This window comes from Nansenia antarctica (genome assembly GCF_963989245.1).
Source record: "Nansenia antarctica genome assembly, chromosome: 4".
NCBI lineage: Eukaryota > Metazoa > Chordata > Actinopteri > Argentiniformes > Microstomatidae > Nansenia > Nansenia antarctica.
The window spans coordinates 43,823,473-43,840,113 of record NC_137689.1 but is presented as its reverse complement, the minus strand read 5'-3'; the positions used below and the strand labels follow the sequence as shown (position 1 = coordinate 43,840,113).

Genomic DNA, 16,641 nt, shown 5'->3' with positions numbered 1-16,641 from the left:
CCTCTAATATCAGACTGGCAGGGTAGGAGCAGGGTTGCTAGACTACAGAGCACCGCTATTCTGTCATGAACTGGCCTGATAATGAAGCATTGCTTTTTTATTTGATGACTTGTTTGATCGACTGATGGCGTGAAACTAAGTTGTGAACGAATGGCGAGCGTCCATGCTTTTCTATGACACTACTGACATATCAGGGTCTTAAAGGGTTATCCCATTCCATAGGGGAAGATTTTCAACCACTACCCTTATAAACTCTGTTCCGAGGGGCAAGCCGAAAAGCGTGTGGCACTACAAAACGAGGGGTAGGGGTAAAAATTAGAATGGGATTGGGCCTTAATGTCAGTGCTCCGTAGTGCACTGTAACGTTTTGTGACCTAGCTTGGGTAGCTCTGTCTTGTCTGTTCAATAAACTCAACGCAGCCCTTATTCGTCCCAAGAAAATCACACGGTTTATATATGACAAATTTATTTGACAACGATAACACAACTCATTTACTTTACCATGTTTCTTTGAGCATAGTTTAGTTGCAGTGATACGATGTGTTACAAAGTTGCCATCTTGATTTTTCCATGGCATGTCCAGCAACTTATTCACACAGTATTCCTTATCCTGTTTGTCCAATGCAGACAAAGCTGCAGCAGTGTGTTTCAGGCACAGTCTGTAGAGTTTTACACAAGCAGAACAGCGTTGATGCAGCCGTCATTCTCTGGGTTATTCGTCACCTGGGCGTATTTACCTGGGGGGAGGAGGGGGGGAATAGACTTATCACTACACTTATAATGACAGTGTGTCTCCTCATCCCTATCCCTACAGGATTATTATTAGACTCATATTAGATTAGATTCAACTTTATTGTCATTGCAGAGTACAAGTACCAGACAACGAAATGCAGTTTAGCATCTAACCAGAATTGCAAATAGTGATAAAAAAACATGATAATGAGAGTGATATGGACAGTATGGCAAGTACGGTAGTTAGAGGTATATTCAGTTATGAGCTATGTACAGTATGTAATGTACAGATGTATAAAAGAGGCTATATGAAAGAGGTATGTGCAATGTGCAATATTACAGCATGTGCAAAGGTATCTTCTTTCCAACCAAAACACACGTCTTATTAAAACATGCTTATGTTTTTTGCAACCCCGATATATGTGGATCTCTCGTTGCGGCGACAATCAACAGAATAACAAACTTAAAAAGGAGCCACTCACCCCAGATGACCTTTCCTCCCTGTGTGACCAGGCCCAGCTCGCTCACGTTGACCTCTATCACTGTGCCCTTGGTGATGACCCCCAGGGTGGTGTAGAGGGGGGACGAGGGGTTCTTCTTCACTCCCAGGATGGGCAGGCAGAAAGTGGCCTTCAGCTCCGGATGAGTCACATGGGCCTGCTTGAAACGTAAACCCTGGAGAGGAGCGGGGAGGGACAGTGAGAAGCCGCTGGTGTCAGAATACAACCATTCAATGTTTATACTAGGACGAGTTTCAATGTCAGGGTTCCACATTAACGGTTGCCTGATTGCCCGGGGCAAGTAAAACATTTGCCAGGTTTGTTTGCGTGACAGCGACGACGCTGCTGGATCCTGGATCGGTGTGCAGGAAGAACAACGGACTGCACAGGCGCCGGGCCAGACTAGATGATCGTGGAGTGAAGATATCATTAAAGCGTACACGCCTGTCCACCTGTCTGTCGATCGGCACCTACGCTTTAATAATATCTTCACTCCACGAGTATGTAGTCTGGTCTGGCGCCTGCGCCGTCCGATACACAGATCAAGGACCCAGCTAATGTTTTACTTGCCGTTAATGTCGAATGAATGTTATTTAATTCATTTAAGTTAATGTAATTCAACTGACTGAGACACTGTACACCTTGGGCTAATAATAAAGGGTATATGCCAGGAGTGTGGGGTCATCTCACCATGGGTCTGATGAAACGTTCGTATTTTGGGGGCTTGCGGGTGAAGCCTTCGCCCACAAAGCAAACTTTGGTGACCATCCTCTTCCAGGCTTTCTTCTGCCTCTTTCCTGTCCGGATGACTTTGAGCACCTCAGTTTCTCCCTGGGCTCGCACCTTGGGCAGGGGTACCTCCCATTTCCCCTACAGAAGGAGAACACGTCAGAGCACAGTTTTAGTTACTATGGTAACTATGACACAGTCCGTTTCTATATAAACTACCAAATGGTAAATGGACTACACTTATATAGCGCCTTTATCCAAAGCGCTTTACAACGGCCTCTCATTTATCCATTCACACACACATTCACACACCTTTGGCGGCAAGCTACCATGCAAGGCGCCGGCCCGCTCACTGGGAGCAATTTGGGGTTCAGTGTCTTGCCCAAGGACACTTCGACATGTGGCCAGCCGGGGCTCGAACCGCCGATCTGCCAACCTCGCGACCATTAGACGGCGGCTCTACCTCCTGCGCCATAGCCGCCCCATTTACTACCATTTAATCAGTCTTTTTCCATTTAGAATGCCTTGTGCGTACGCATGATCTTACTCAATCTTCATCCAGGCGTTGTTCATGACGGTTAATAGCGGCGTGTCGAGATGTCCCTTCCCTTCAGTAGGAAACGATGACAAAGCCTTGGACTGAACTAGAACTAAAACCAAAAGCGTTGTGATACTCACAGCCTTCTCTTTCCTCTTCTGTTTGATCATGTTGGAGAGGACCTTGGCGCGTGACTGTCCCTCTCTGTCCAGCAGGTAGGCTGGCACCGCTCCCTCTGGGGTCTTGTCGTCCTTCTTCTGCTTGGTGTTCCTCTGCTCGTGCATTTTGAGGCTGTAGTGACGGATGGAACGCGGGTTAACAAATGCTTTGGACAGACAAGACAGACCTGACGTTCAGACATCGGTGTTACTGTAGTACTGCAGGAGGCTGCAGGTGGGGAAACCGACTTGGACTAAAGCTCATTTAGAGTCAAAGGCTATCCTGTACTCACGTCTTCTTCATCTGGATCTTCTCAGAGTGCCTCTGTTTGTGATAGAGTTTGGCCTTCAGACCAATCAACTTCTTGGCCTTGTGTGAGCGTGTGTGAGCCTCACGGCTCTCCTTCTTCCTCTTCCTCTCATGGTGGTCCAGGCGCTGGCCGTGGCGCTTGCGGTGCAACTCAATGTGCTCGTTCTGGGGCTGTGAGGGACAATAATAGAAGACACAATTAGAATTGATAGGCTATAGCCTGTGTGGCTTTAAGAATGTACATCAGAATATCACAAGGCACGTTTTTTTTTTTACACTAGTTGTGCCTTCTCTTCTCAGAGTCACATGGGGAGGACATTGGCGGTTTTTCACATTGCATCTCATGCTACATTAACTTCTGTGTGGAGAACACTGTACCTACTAGAAGGGTGCAGTGTAGGTCCTGCAATAAGCCTTGGCCCTAAAGAACTCTGACTATAGACCGGTAGCCATAACATCCTACATCATGAAGACCATGGAAAGACTGATGCTAGCACACATAAGGTCACCCTGGACACAGTTGAGAAGGTGGCCAAGAGGAGTATGAGGACCAAACTCCTGGCCATCATGGGCAATTCCTCCCATCCCCTATTGGCTCCAACAGGGTGATCAGTCAGACTGGAGGATGTTAAATCTTACCTACTGTATATAAGGTCCCAAATGCCTTGGTCTATCTTTATTTTGTACTTTATTTAGCCTATTATTCAATTGTGACTTTATTTTGTTGTTATTGTTTTGTGGTCTGAGCTGCTGTAACGGCTGAATTTCCCCTCGGGAATCAAGTAATCACTACTTATCTATCTATCTAAAATCCCAATTCCTCTTGCACCCTTCAAAATATACGTATCATGGAGATAATATCAATATAAATAGTACTGTGAAGGCCTCCATCATACCTGATAGACAATTATTTAGAATAACCTACATTACATGACCCATAAACAGTAGCTATACGTAAATCGATGGCACCCTGCTTGACTTTCTTATCAACAACTGTCAACGCGACTCAGCCCAATGAGATCTTCTTATCGGCGACAGTAAATACTGAAGCAGATGCATTCATTTGACAACAATACGTTATTTGAGACGACGAATTGTCTGAAGTCAACCAGTTATAACCACCAAACGATGTTAAACTAAGTTCTCTGTCATAGTTCTGGCGGCTGATAACAACATTGACGAGCTAGACTGAACACCGCCACTCTGCTGCCACATGTTAGCTAGCTGGCATGTGAAGCTAATACGTTGCCCCAACAAATAAAGCACAATACACAGTGTGAAACATTGGGGTATCTCACCATTGTGTGTCTGGAAGGTTACGTATTAAAGTCAAAGTTTGTTTGATGGAATCGGTTGTTACAGATGGGGGTTTATTCGTTGTTTAGTCTCGAGGCTGGGGTGTTTGGTGTTGCTCCCCCGAAGCCAATAACTTGAAGGAAGTACGTCACTGAAAACGGTCCTGTCACCAATACGACCGGACAGGAACTCTTCCAGGTTCCAGACTGACAGGTTCCTGGCTGCATGGTCGTGGCATCTATATTCTCTGTTTCTCTACACGATCCTAGGTTACAGGCGTATTATTGTAGCATTCTAAACCATTTATCCACCCCTGTTTTACTGTTCAATACGTGTAATAATTGGGAACAACGTTAGATGTGAGCCTGGAACTTCAATTAATGTGTGTTCTCTGGGGATGTATTTTGAAGATGCACTTCAAGAGGAAAGCGTGAATTTATGGGAATGGATATAAATTGCATAATTTGAGACACGTATTAGCAACATTGAATGATGATTGAACTATGAATGGACGACATTTAAAGTTTCCTTTCTCCTCTTGTGGTTCAAAGCCTGTAACATGCATGGTTAATGCATGACATTCACTTAGTCAGTCGACATTGGGTCTGTCAACGGTCATATGCCGGTAGAGACAATATCATGGCAGCAGGCCACCTCCAATATCTATGAATATAGGGGATTTGCTTATATTTCAAGCACACTTTGAAGATGCGATTAAGAGCGGCATTTGGGGCGTTCGGTGTGTTGATTGGGGTAAGAAATACATTTCAGTGACAGCTAGCGAGATTTTAAAAAATAAGTATTTGTATTCACTACAACTGTTCCATTGATTATATCATTGTGTTTGCTGTTGTTGTTTTTAACAGGGGAAAGGTTCATTGAAGAATGGAACCCAACTGTGCAAGTGGAGATTACAAAGTCAAAGAGTGTACAGCTTTCTGCCAGGTGTATATCCCACGTTTTCAGCTATCCTGATAACTGAAATGCCATTCATGTACACTAGTCAAGTTATTGCAAAGTTACCACCCATTTACAATAGTCTATCCATTTTCATAGATGATGTCAAAACATTACGAGCTGTGGTCAATCCTGACATATCCAAGTAAGTCATGACAACCTGCTCTGTTTTGCTGCCAGAGTTTTATCTGCGATATACAGTGGGGAAAATAAGTATTTCACCCCCTGCTGATTTTGTGAGTTAACCCCCTTACAAAGAAATAAACAGTCTGTAATTTTAATGGTATGTTCATCAACAGTGAAAGTTGAGATTAGGAGTACTTTCTTAAAATGAGAGGACTAATCTGTGTGCGTCATGGTCACATAACCGGTCTCTGTCACCAGGGTTCAAAATCTTACTCAATAAAACAACAATTAAAAATTCATATAATGTGATTTTAATATTCTGTCTCACTGTTAACATGAACCTACCATTAAAATGATAGACTGTTCATTTCTTTGTAAGGGGAGTGAAATACTTATTTTCCCCACTGTAACAATCCACGAGCCTGACTGTCAGTTTTCTCTCCGTCACTGTTTGTCTCCAGAATCCGGAACATTGGCATCATGGCACACATAGATGCAGGGAAGACCACCACCACAGAGAGGATGCTGTACTACTCCGGATACACCAGGGCTTTAGGAGGTGTGTAGATACACCAGGGCTTTAGGAGGTGTGTAGATACACCAGAGCTTTAGGAGGTGTGTAGATACACCAGAGCTTTAGGAGGTGTGTAGATACACCAGGGCTTTAGGAGGTGTGTAGATACACCAGAGCTTTAGGAGGTGTGTAGATACACCAGAGCTTTAGGAGGTGTGTAGATACACCAGAGCTTTAGGAGGTGTGTAGATAAACCAGAGCTTTAGGAGGTGTGTAGATACACCAGAGCTTTAGGAGGTGTGTAGATAAACCAGGGCTTTAGGAGGTGTGTAGATACACCAGAGCTTTAGGAGGTGTGTAGATACACCAGGGCTTTAGGAGGTGTGTAGATACACCAGAGCTTTAGGAGGTGTGTAGATACACCAGGGCTTTAGGAGGTGTGTAGATACACCAGAGCTTTAGGAGGTGTGTAGATACACCAGGGCTTTAGGAGGTGTGTAGATACACCAGAGCTTTAGGAGGTGTGTAGATACACCAGGGCTTTAGGAGGTGTGTAGAGTAACTCATGTAGATACCCCAGGGCTTTAGGAGGTGTGTAGATACACCAGGCTTTAGGAGGTGTGTAGAGAAGCTCATGTCAATACACCAGGGCTTTAGGTGGTGCGTAGAGAAGCTCATGTCAATAGCGTTATGATGACCTACTGTACGTAATCGAGCGACGCATAAAGGTAACGGTACCTCTCTGTTGCTTTCTCCCAGATGTTGATGATGGGGACACAGTAACGGATTTCATGGTTCAAGAGAGGGAGCGGGGAATCACCATACAGTCAGCTGCCGTCACCTTTGATTGGAAAGAGCACAGGATCAACCTCATAGACACCCCAGGTATAAAGAGCACAGGATCAACCTCATAGATACCCCAGGTATAAAGAGCACAGGATCAACCTCATAGATACCCCAGGTATAAAGAGCACAGGATCAACCTCATAGATACCCCAGGTATAAAGTTGGCATAATCAACATTATCTATCAAGACATCAGTGGTCAAGATCAACATGTGTGTGTGTGTGTGTGTGTGTGTGTTTCAGGGCATGTTGACTTCACCCTGGAAGTGGAACGGGCGCTGCGTGTTCTGGACGGGGCAGTGGCAGTGTTTGATGCCTCTGCTGGTGTCGAGGTGATTATATGATCTTATACTGTTATTATATGATATCACGTCAGTTGTATTCTGAACCAGCGGTTCAAAACGGTGTTTTGTGATGACATTAGGCTCAGACTCTCACAGTGTGGAGGCAAGCTGACAAACATCAAATACCGTGTATTTGTTTCCTGAACAAGATGGACAAGCCTGGGGCAAGGTAAATCATCATCATAATCATCATCATCATCATCATCATAATAATAATAGTAATAATAGTAATAATAATAATCATCATCATCATCATCATACTACTACTAATAATAATCATAATCATAATCATAATCATAATCATAATAATACAGTATATATGGCATTTAGTTGACACTTTTATCCAAAGAGACTTACAAGTACATAAATAAAAGTAAATCATCTATACATCAGTCATCATAAGAAAACATCTATGGTAGATCCAGGTGTCATAGGCAGGCACCAATGCTAGAAGAAGTGTTTTCAAATGTGTATTATCAACAGTAGAGAAACTGGACAGTGGTGTGGGGAGGGGGTGAGCATAACCAGAACAAATGGATGGGATGCCCTTTCTGGATTCATCAGCATCGGTCTCACAAACATGTTTTTTTTCTGTTTATCATAGTTTGAGTTTCTCCATTGAGAGCATAAAGAAGAAGCTCAAAGCCAATCCTGTACTACTTCAGGTAAACTGCATTGTGAAATACATTTGGGCGACAGAGACCTTTGCCTTTATTTGGCAAACGGATCACAGTAAGAACATATTGAATGTATTGTTTCCATGCCTCCTTGTGAAATGTTTGAGAATGAATGAGAGACATGATTTGTCACACAGATACCAATTGGCAGTGGGAAAAGCTTCACAGGATTGGTTGACTTGATCACCAACCAGCGAATGACGTGGCGGGTGAAATCCGAGGATGGACGTGTGTTTGAGACCAAAGCCCTCAGCCAATCGGATGACCCTGAACTCCTACAAGAGGCCAAGGAAGCCAGGGGGGCTTTGATCGAACAAGTACAGGAGATCATATTATTGTACCATTTATCTGATAGTTAATGCAGGAACCTCTTTATCAGAAAGATACGACTACCCTACTAAGATTAAGATTTATTTAAGAATGTTATTGTCATTGCTCAGCGGCCTTGCAGTTAGTGTCCTGAGATTGGGAGGTTATGAGTTTGATCCCCGGCCGAGTCATACCCAAGACTATAAAAATAGTACCCGATGCCTCCCTGCTTGGCACTCAGCATTAAGGGTTGGATTGGGGGGGGTAAGACCCTGCGACATACCAGCGTCATACTTGTACATCAAGCCGCCTCACGCAAGAAAGCCATTAGGCTACAGAGAGCCATTAGGTTCTCAAGGCTTACTAACTTACTTTTACTACTTACTTTATTATCATTGAACAGAGCACAGTACTGAGACAATGACATGCCAGGGAGAACAGAGCTCTGTCCACAGGGACAGCCATCTGACCCTGTGTTAAGTGCCTTGCACAACAGCAGTGGTCGGCACCTCAGATATGATGCCAGCAACCCTCCCAGTCAGCGCCGGTGTTGCTGGTGACTGGAGGGATGCTGGATACAGAACATATTAAAGAGGGGGGAAACTTTATGCATCAAATGATGGGCCACTACTTCAAATGTCTCACCATTTGCATTTGCACTGTCTTCATTCCCAGGTGGCTGATCTGGATGATGAGTTTGCAGAGCTGTTACTTGGTGATTTCAGTGAAGACTTTGACGCTGTTCCCCCTGTCAAAGTGAGCATCCTTTTTTGTCACGCCAAGATGTCACACACCACACAGCGTCACAGGCTGGGGGAGGTAGAAATCGGAGGACGGGGCTCATTGTAAAGCACGGAACGACGTCATTCCATTCCATGCATTACAATGAGCCCCGTCCTCTGATTTCTACCTCCACCAGCCTCCATTGCACCCAACACAGGCCTACAACGTACTACAGAAACCACTGGAAGGAGGAAGTTCAGAACAAAGTGGCCAGCTAATACAGACAACTAAACAGGAAGTTGTGTTTGGTTCAGGCTGGTGCCCATAAAAGGATGTTTGTTTTAGCAGTGGAACTTAAACAAAAGCCTCATTCTTTCAGTGTTATGTGATGTAGTTTATGGCTCCACCCCCCGCCCCCCCACACACACACACACACACCGTTACATACTTGTGTATGCAGCTGCAGGAGGCCGTGCGGCGGGTGACTTTGGGGCGTAAGGGCGTCCCGGTGCTCTGCGGAAGCTCTCTGAAGAACAAGGGTGTTCAGCCTCTCCTCGACGCCATCACCGCCTACCTCCCTGCCCCCAACGAGAGGCACAACCACCTGGTGTGAGTGCATCGCCAATCTCCAAAACTTAACAATTGCCCATTTCTGGTAAACAAACAACCACATGATCATGAACACTAACCTAAGACCCTTTGGCCTAAAACTGTCTCCAGTGAGAGAGACCTACATTTTTCCATTTCCATTTTTGGCATTTAGCAGACGCCTTATTCCAAAGCGACTCACACAATCGATACATTTGACTAAGCAAGTGAATCATCAGTTCACCAGTCGTAGCAGGAAGAATCTAGCTCAGGCCCGGGGCCATTGGCAGTCTCTGTGATAGAAAGAAAATAAAAATAAATAAAAACGTTTCTTTTTCTTTTTTTATATAGACACTGGAGAAACAGAGAAAGAGTACAAGGGGGGCAGTAGAAGTCTTAGGGGACACAGTATAGGGGAAAAACAGTGAAAGTCCTGACGGCCGTGGGACGTTCATTCCACCAGCGGGGAGCCAGTGTAGTGAAGAGACGTGACGCAGTCAGTCTGATCTCTCGTAGGGTTCCAGTCCTCATTCTTCTCACACATACGAGTCAGGGATCATTCCTGTAAAGACTATATATATACAGTTAGGTCCGGAAGTATTTGGACAGTGACACAATTTCCATAATTTTGGCTCTGTATGCCTCCACAATGGATTTGAAATGAAACAATCGAGATGTAATTGAAGTGCAGACTTTCAGCTTTAATTAAAGGGGTTGAACAAAAATATTGTATGAAACATTTAGGAATTGCAACCATTTTTATACACAGTCCCCTATTTCCTGGAGCTCAAAAGTAATTGGACAAATTAACATAATCATACATACATTTTTCTTTTTTAATACTTTGCCGTGAATCCTTTGCAGGCAATGACTGCCTGAAGTCTGGAACACATGGACATCACCAAATGCTGGGTTTCCACTTTTGTGATGCTTTTCCAGGCCTTTACTGCAGCAGTCTTCAGTTGTTGTTTGTTCGTGGGTCTTTCTGCCCCCCCTAGTTTTGTCTTCAGCAAGTGAAATGCTTGATCGGGTTGAGATCAGGTGATTGACTCTGGCCATTGCAGAATATTCCACTTCTTTGCCTTAAAAAACTCCTGGGTTGCTTACGCAGTATGTTTTGGGTCATTGTCCATCTGTAATGTGAAGCACCATCCAATCAACTTTGCTGAATTTGTCTGAATCTGAGCAGACAGAATATCCCTAAACACTTCAGAATTCATCCGTCTGCTTCTGTCACATCATCAATAAACACTAGTGACCCAGTGCCATTGGAAGCCATGTATGCCCATGCCATCACACTGCCTCCACAGATTTTACAGATGATGTGGTATGCGTCGGATCATGAGCCGTTCCAAGCCTTCTCCATACTTTTTTCTTCCCATCATTCTGGTACAGGTTGATCTTAGTTTCATCTGTCCGAAGAATGCTCTTCCAGAACAGGGCTGGCAAAGTCTAATCTGGCCTTTCTATTCTTGAGGCTTATGAATGGCTTGCACCTTGTGGTGAACCCTCTGTATTTGCTTGTGTGAAGTCTTCTCTTTATGGTAGACTTGTGTAGCCCAGCTACTAAAGTGAGCTATGAGCATTTCATAACATAAGTCCATTTAATAAGTTAAATAAATAAGTCCATTTAATAAATAAGCATCATTTCATGGTTATGTACACGGTTATTAACATGGTTATAAGTTTATAATGTGTACTTGTTTACAAGCTCTAATGTGAGTTCGCTCATTGGTTATACTACGTGATATGAATGTCATTCATTCATTTCTTTATTTCATTGGTCCATCGGGAAGAGCTAGCCAACTGTAATGTATGCTGAGATAGAGGGGCGGGACTTTGTACTAATAATAATAGGTTGCACTAAGTAACGTGTGAGAATGATTGATGACATCTTCGAGTGAAGTAAGATCTGTATAAGCTGTGTGTATAACAATTCGGGATCAACGAACAGTTATTCCTTTGGATGTTGGTGCACATTGAAGCTACCAGAGGTAAATACATATGTCTGGTGTTTGTTTATAAGCTACATCTACTCGTTGTAGTATGTTATATTTGACTGTAGAGCTAATCGCGGTTAGCTTAGCATAATTACGTTAGCATGTTGCTAGCACTTGCTGAGTGATAAATTGTTTCTAGCTATATCAAAACGAAATAGCTATTGGATTTTGTAGCTCAGTGTATTCTGTTAATTCAGAATTGGAAGTCGAGAGACCAAGCAAAAGGAAAGCTCTCCGGTGAACACGGAGACCGTTTCCAATCGCCTGGTGTAACTGGAGACCGTCCAGTGAATCTTCGCGCCAGTGTCCTTCAATCATTCTCCTGCGCTCGTGGGAGAGCGCTGGACCCCATCCCCCCTCATCTCTGCCTCTTTTTTCGGATCTTTCAAACCCCTCGTTTACCTACGAGTCCCCCACGAGGTTACGTGAGTACTGAACCACGCACGTGCTTTTATTTTAGGCTCGTGTAAACGAGTGAAGTAGCCATAACTGTTTCAAGGCCCCCCGCTCACAAGCAACGTCAGCTGCAACGGTAACACTGGTTAATGGACTGAGTTACAGAGTGCGTGTGTGTGTGAGTCCACCTTTTTATTTTACTTAATGATATATTGTACAATTGTGAATCCTTTGAGTTGACAACTGAGTTTATTGGAAACATTACATTTATTTCCTTGAAAGGAATTGGAATAGGCTTTGAGCCTATATTTTGTTAATGATATGCCTACCTCCTGGAGACTGTTCTTCACTTGGCTGGATGTTGTGATGGGGGTTTTCTTTACCATATAAAGGATCCTGTGATCATCCACCACTCTTGTCTTCCATGGACGTCCAGACCTTTTTGTGGTGCCGAGCTCACCAGTGCGTTCTTTTTTCTCAGAATGTACCAAACAGTTCATTTGGCCACTATTAATGTTCCCGCTATCTTATCTCTCTGATGGATTTTGTTTTTGTTTTTGCAGCCTAAGGATGGCCTGTTTCACTTGCATTGAGAGCTCCGTTGACTGCATGTTGTGTGTATACAGCAACAGCTTCCAAATGCAAATGCCACACTTGGAATCAACTCAGACCTTTTACCTGCTTAATTGATAAAGAAATAATGAAAGAATAGCCCACACTGGCCCATGAAACAGCTTTTGAGTCGATTGTCCAATTACTTTTGGTCCCTTGAAAAAGAGGGAGCTACACTGTAATTCCTAAACCCTTCCTTCAATTTGGATGTGAATACCCTTACCCTGAAGCTGAGAGTCTGCACTTTAAGCCCATATTCATTATATACAGTAACTGTAACTTGAAGATGTTTTGGTAAGCACTTAAAATAACACAAATTCTGTCTGTGTCCAAATATATATGGACCTAACTGTATATATATACAGTATATTCATATGCGTTAGATTTTTTTTTTTTTTTAAATAATCAGACAGTTTGATGTGTCCTCTGCTTGTAGGCGCTGGTACAAGGACGACCTGTGTGCCTTGGCCTTCAAAGTCCTCCACGACAAGCAGCGTGGTCCTCTGGTGTTCGTCAGGATCTACTCTGGCACCATGAAGCCCCAGTCAGCCGTCCACAACATCAACAGGAACAACACGTAGGTGGTCCTCAATGTCCTCAACCCAACAATAATATCGCTGTTGTTGAGCCGGCGGTGACGTCCCCTGGGTCTCTCCCTACAGGGAGAGGATGAGTCGGCTGCTGCTGCCGTTCGCTGACAAGCAGGTGGAGATCTCCTCCCTGACTGCAGGGAACATCGCCCTCACTGTGGGTCTGAAGCAGGTAGAGTTCCTCACTGTGGGTCTGAAGCAGGTAGAGTTCCTCACTGTGGGTCTGAGGCAGGTAGAGCTCTGGTACCTGGGATTGGGGTCCCGGTTCGACACATCCTGCATGTCATCCCTTCTCTCTCTCTCTCTCTCTCTCTCTCCCATCCTTCCCGTCAAATCTCTACTGTCTCTATCCTCCTCTCTCTCACCCATCCTTCCTGTCAAATCTACTGTCTCTATCCTCCTCTCTCTCACCCATCCTTCCTGTCAAATCTCTACTGTCTCTATCGCAATAAAAAGAAAGATATTTGATTGATTGATACCTGGGATTGATTAGTAAGCCTTACTCTGTGGTTCCGACCCAATAGTATTTTTCTGTTTCAGAGACACTACTTCTCTTTCTTCTAGAAAGCCTGTCTTTCAGTTTGGTAACAGTGTCCGCCCCTGGTTCTCAGACTGTCACAGGAGACACCCTCGTGTCGTCCAAGGCCTCCGCAGCCGCCGCGGCCCGACGGGCCCAGAAGGAGGGGGGAGGTGGGGAGAGGAAGCAGGGTGGAGGAGGAGGAGGAGGAGAACAGGGCAGCCTTGTCCTGGCCGGAGTGGAGGTCCCCGAGCCTGTCTTCTTCTGCTCCATAGAGCCCCCCACCATGGCCAAACAGGCAGGTGAGTGGCCACGGAACTCCTCCCCTCCGTCGTCTCCTAGGTTGCGTCCTCTTGTAGGTGCATTTGAGCCAACGGGCCTGAATCTCAAAGGGCACCGTCCTAAGTTCATGCCATGCTACGCTACGTATGTCACTACTGAGAATGTCGAAACTCTTGAGTGAATGTCCTCTTCATTTGAATGTCCTCTTGTTCTCGTAAAAAAGACCTTGAGAATGCCCTGACCTGCCTGCAGAGAGAAGACCCCAGCCTGAAAGTCAGGGTCGATCCTGACTCTGGACAGGTAAATAAATACAACAGTACCACTATGAGAAGAATATCTTGGACAAAAAAAAAACATCCAAAATACAACTGTAATCTATTTTGAGTGTCATCTCTTAACAACCCCTTATCTCACCTCAGACTATCCTGTGCGGGATGGGGGAGCTGCACATCGAGATCCTCCATGACCGCATCCGGAGAGAGTACGGCATCGAGACCCACCTGGGACCCCTACAGGTGGCCTATAGGGAGACTGTGCTCCAGTCAGTGTCTGCTACAGGTCAGTGTGTCATTTTGGCTCCAATCGACAATAAAACTCAACTAACAATGTTTTGGGAGTTTTTGTAGACTAAAATGACACTAAAAATGTTTCAGTTTTCCTAAAACAGTTTGACTAAAACGAATGTGCATCTTCAACTAAAATGGAAAACAGCCTGCCCCAAAGTGAACACAGGTCTAGAGGAATCAATATGCCCCATTTGATGCACAGCCTCTACAGTCATGTTAGAGCAGAAGACGTCATTCCAACTTCAGCAACAAAAGACACATCCAACCAGAAACGGTTAGGGGGGGCCACGCATGAAGCTCCACAGTTGCCTGGAGCTGTTTTACTTTAGAACAAATCAGGATTTAGTTCATTCATCTTTTTTTTTTTTTTTCCTGTTTTCCACGTGTTGGTGTTCCCAGAGACGCTGGACCGCACCCTGGGGGAGAGGAGACACGTGGTGACGGTGGGCCTGGCCGTCGGCCCCTTTGCCGAGCCCTGCGCGGGCCCTTACTGTGACCTCACCTACGGGGAGGACGTGGAGGAGCAGCTGGCGCCCGGCGTCAGGGAGGCGGTCGAGAACGGAGTGCACAGCTCTTATCTCCAAGGTAACGGTGGGGCGCGCGGTCTCCCTTCAATGAAACCGTTGCGTAAACTTGAACTCCGCTCGCTGTCCTTGTCGGTGGATCGGGCGTGTTACATCTGCACTCTCTACGCAAGCACAGTGCCCGCGCTGGTCTTAATAAGCCTTAGTCTAAAATCCAGCAATCCGATTTATAAGGCCTTAAAAGGTCTTACATTTCAGTTATTCGTTGTAAAAATGAGGTGCTAGGTCTTAAAATTAGATCCTGCAAGGAAATCAGTCCGACCACATCTATTTACGCGGAAGGTAATCAAGCTGGAACCCAAAAAATGCCAATTCGCTTCCTTTTCTGTCTGTATGGCAGTGAAATCCCTAATTTCATCACCTCGAGGATGACAAAAAGCTATCATATGGTGTCGCAAATAGGTCAAAAATTATATTCAGGTCAAAAAAAGGTCAAAATGGTCTTAAATTTGACTTGTAGGAACCCTGTAATAAACAAAGCTCTCCCTTTCGGCTCAGAGTTGTCGTCCAAACTCTTGTCGGCACTCAAGTCTGTACTTCAAGTCTTCTCCCTCCTCTCTCAGGTCCGTTGCTTGGTTACCCAGTCCAGGGAGTGTCCACGCAGATCCAGAGTGTGAGCGTGGAGCCAGGGACGTCCCTGGCGATGGTGTCTGCCTGTGTGTCCCGCTGCATGCTGAAGGTAACAGCAGTAAAGGGCCGTGTTTCCCAGTAGGGGGCGCTCAGTTCAGGGGGTGGTCGTCTCAGAATTTAATGTATGCCTTGAGCCACGTCCGTCCTCCGATATCTACCCCCACCAGCCTCCCCTGGCCTTGATAGTTCTTGTATATACAACGTGGGATGTTGTCGTAGCAACACTGGTAACAACAGCACGTCTCTGTCTCTGGCAGGCTCTGAGGCAGGCGGGGGGCCAGCTGCTGGAGCCGGTAATGTCACTGGAGGTGACCGTGGAGGAGGAGCACCTGGGCTGCACGCTGGGAGACCTGGCCCAGAGACGCGGGGTGGTCCGGGATATCCAGAGTCGCCACGACAACAAGGTGCTACTGGCCACCGTGCCTCTGGCTGAGACGATGGTGAGTTCAAGAAAGAAGAAGTAATGTTAGCAGAGAAATCTGTGGCACAAAATGACAGGCTGGTTAATGGCCGCAGTCATTTAGCTGTTTTAGCTTTTCTCCAGCTGGTCTTTCTGCCAAGTGAAAAGTCACTTTCATTTTGAATATGCAGCCAAGTCTTGTAAGCCTGAACCATGAGGTGATAAACCTCTCTCTCCTATCACAGGGATACTCCACTGCCTTGCGGACCTTGACTTCTGGCAACGCCACCTTCTCCCTGCAGCTGGACTCCTACCAGACCATGAACCCCCAGGACCAGAGTGTGCTCCTCAAAAAGATGGCCGGGCTCGTCTGATGGTGTCACTTGTCCACTAGATAACAGGCTTGCAGGACTTGTGGCCACCCCTGGTCTAGACTGAACATTACCATTTGACCTATGGACTATTTTGTATTACCGGGCAAGCATCATTATGGCAGTGACGGATGTCTCCCTAAATAGGGGTATTTGCTGTGCAAACGACACAAGAATCAATCCTTTTTATGTGAACTGTATATGGACTCACAATAGTTTAAGTGATTAAAGTGTATTTATATTGTGTTCAATAAGATCTAGTGAATACATGTGTTTCATTTACTTGAGTCGTACACTTCCATTTGTACTGTATCACACTTCCGCTGTCCGTATCACTGTACAAACAA

General features: G+C 45.3%; 2 protein-coding genes across 2 annotated transcripts; one reads left to right on the top strand and one right to left on the bottom strand.

The window, feature by feature from the left end:
* Positions 1 to 455: 455 nt before the first annotated feature.
* Positions 456 to 4,400, bottom strand: nsa2 (NSA2 ribosome biogenesis homolog). The gene is made up of 6 exons (XM_080528514.1): positions 4,266 to 4,400; positions 2,951 to 3,138; positions 2,640 to 2,790; positions 1,923 to 2,102; positions 1,215 to 1,407; positions 456 to 737 (listed from the first exon to the last, which is right to left on the bottom strand). Exons 1-6 carry the CDS (start codon positions 4,266 to 4,268, stop codon positions 670 to 672), a joined length of 783 nt encoding a protein of 260 aa, XP_080384640.1. The 5' UTR covers positions 4,269 to 4,400; the 3' UTR covers positions 456 to 669.
* A 376-nt stretch (positions 4,401 to 4,776) lies between these two features.
* gfm2 (GTP dependent ribosome recycling factor mitochondrial 2) lies at positions 4,777 to 16,463 on the top strand. The gene is made up of 20 exons (XM_080528312.1): positions 4,777 to 5,016; positions 5,130 to 5,208; positions 5,320 to 5,365; positions 5,808 to 5,905; positions 6,620 to 6,745; positions 6,949 to 7,037; positions 7,130 to 7,218; positions 7,654 to 7,714; positions 7,864 to 8,043; positions 8,711 to 8,791; positions 9,219 to 9,367; positions 12,791 to 12,931; positions 13,017 to 13,116; positions 13,556 to 13,763; positions 13,967 to 14,043; positions 14,163 to 14,301; positions 14,709 to 14,894; positions 15,457 to 15,572; positions 15,781 to 15,963; positions 16,169 to 16,463. The coding sequence occupies exons 1-20, from the start codon at positions 4,972 to 4,974 to the stop codon at positions 16,295 to 16,297; spliced, it is 2,322 nt and encodes a 773-aa protein (XP_080384438.1). The 5' UTR covers positions 4,777 to 4,971; the 3' UTR covers positions 16,298 to 16,463.
* Positions 16,464 to 16,641: the final 178 nt, after the last annotated feature.

Coding starts and splice junctions, on each gene's coding strand:
- nsa2 (XM_080528514.1), bottom strand. Junction 1,408..1,922: donor AACGTTTCATCAGACCCATG/GTGAGATGACCC, acceptor GCTCCTCTCCAG/GGTTTACGTTTCAAGCAGGC. Junction 738..1,214: donor GGGAGGAAAGGTCATCTGGG/GTGAGTGGCTCC, acceptor TCCTCCCCCCAG/GTAAATACGCCCAGGTGACG.
- gfm2 (XM_080528312.1), top strand. CDS start 4,972: ATGCGATTAAGAGCGGCATTTGGGGCGTTCGGTGTGTTGATTGGG. Junction 5,017..5,129: donor CGTTCGGTGTGTTGATTGGG/GTAAGAAATACA, acceptor TGTTTTTAACAG/GGGAAAGGTTCATTGAAGAA. Junction 9,368..12,790: donor GAGAGGCACAACCACCTGGT/GTGAGTGCATCG, acceptor CTCTGCTTGTAG/GCGCTGGTACAAGGACGACC.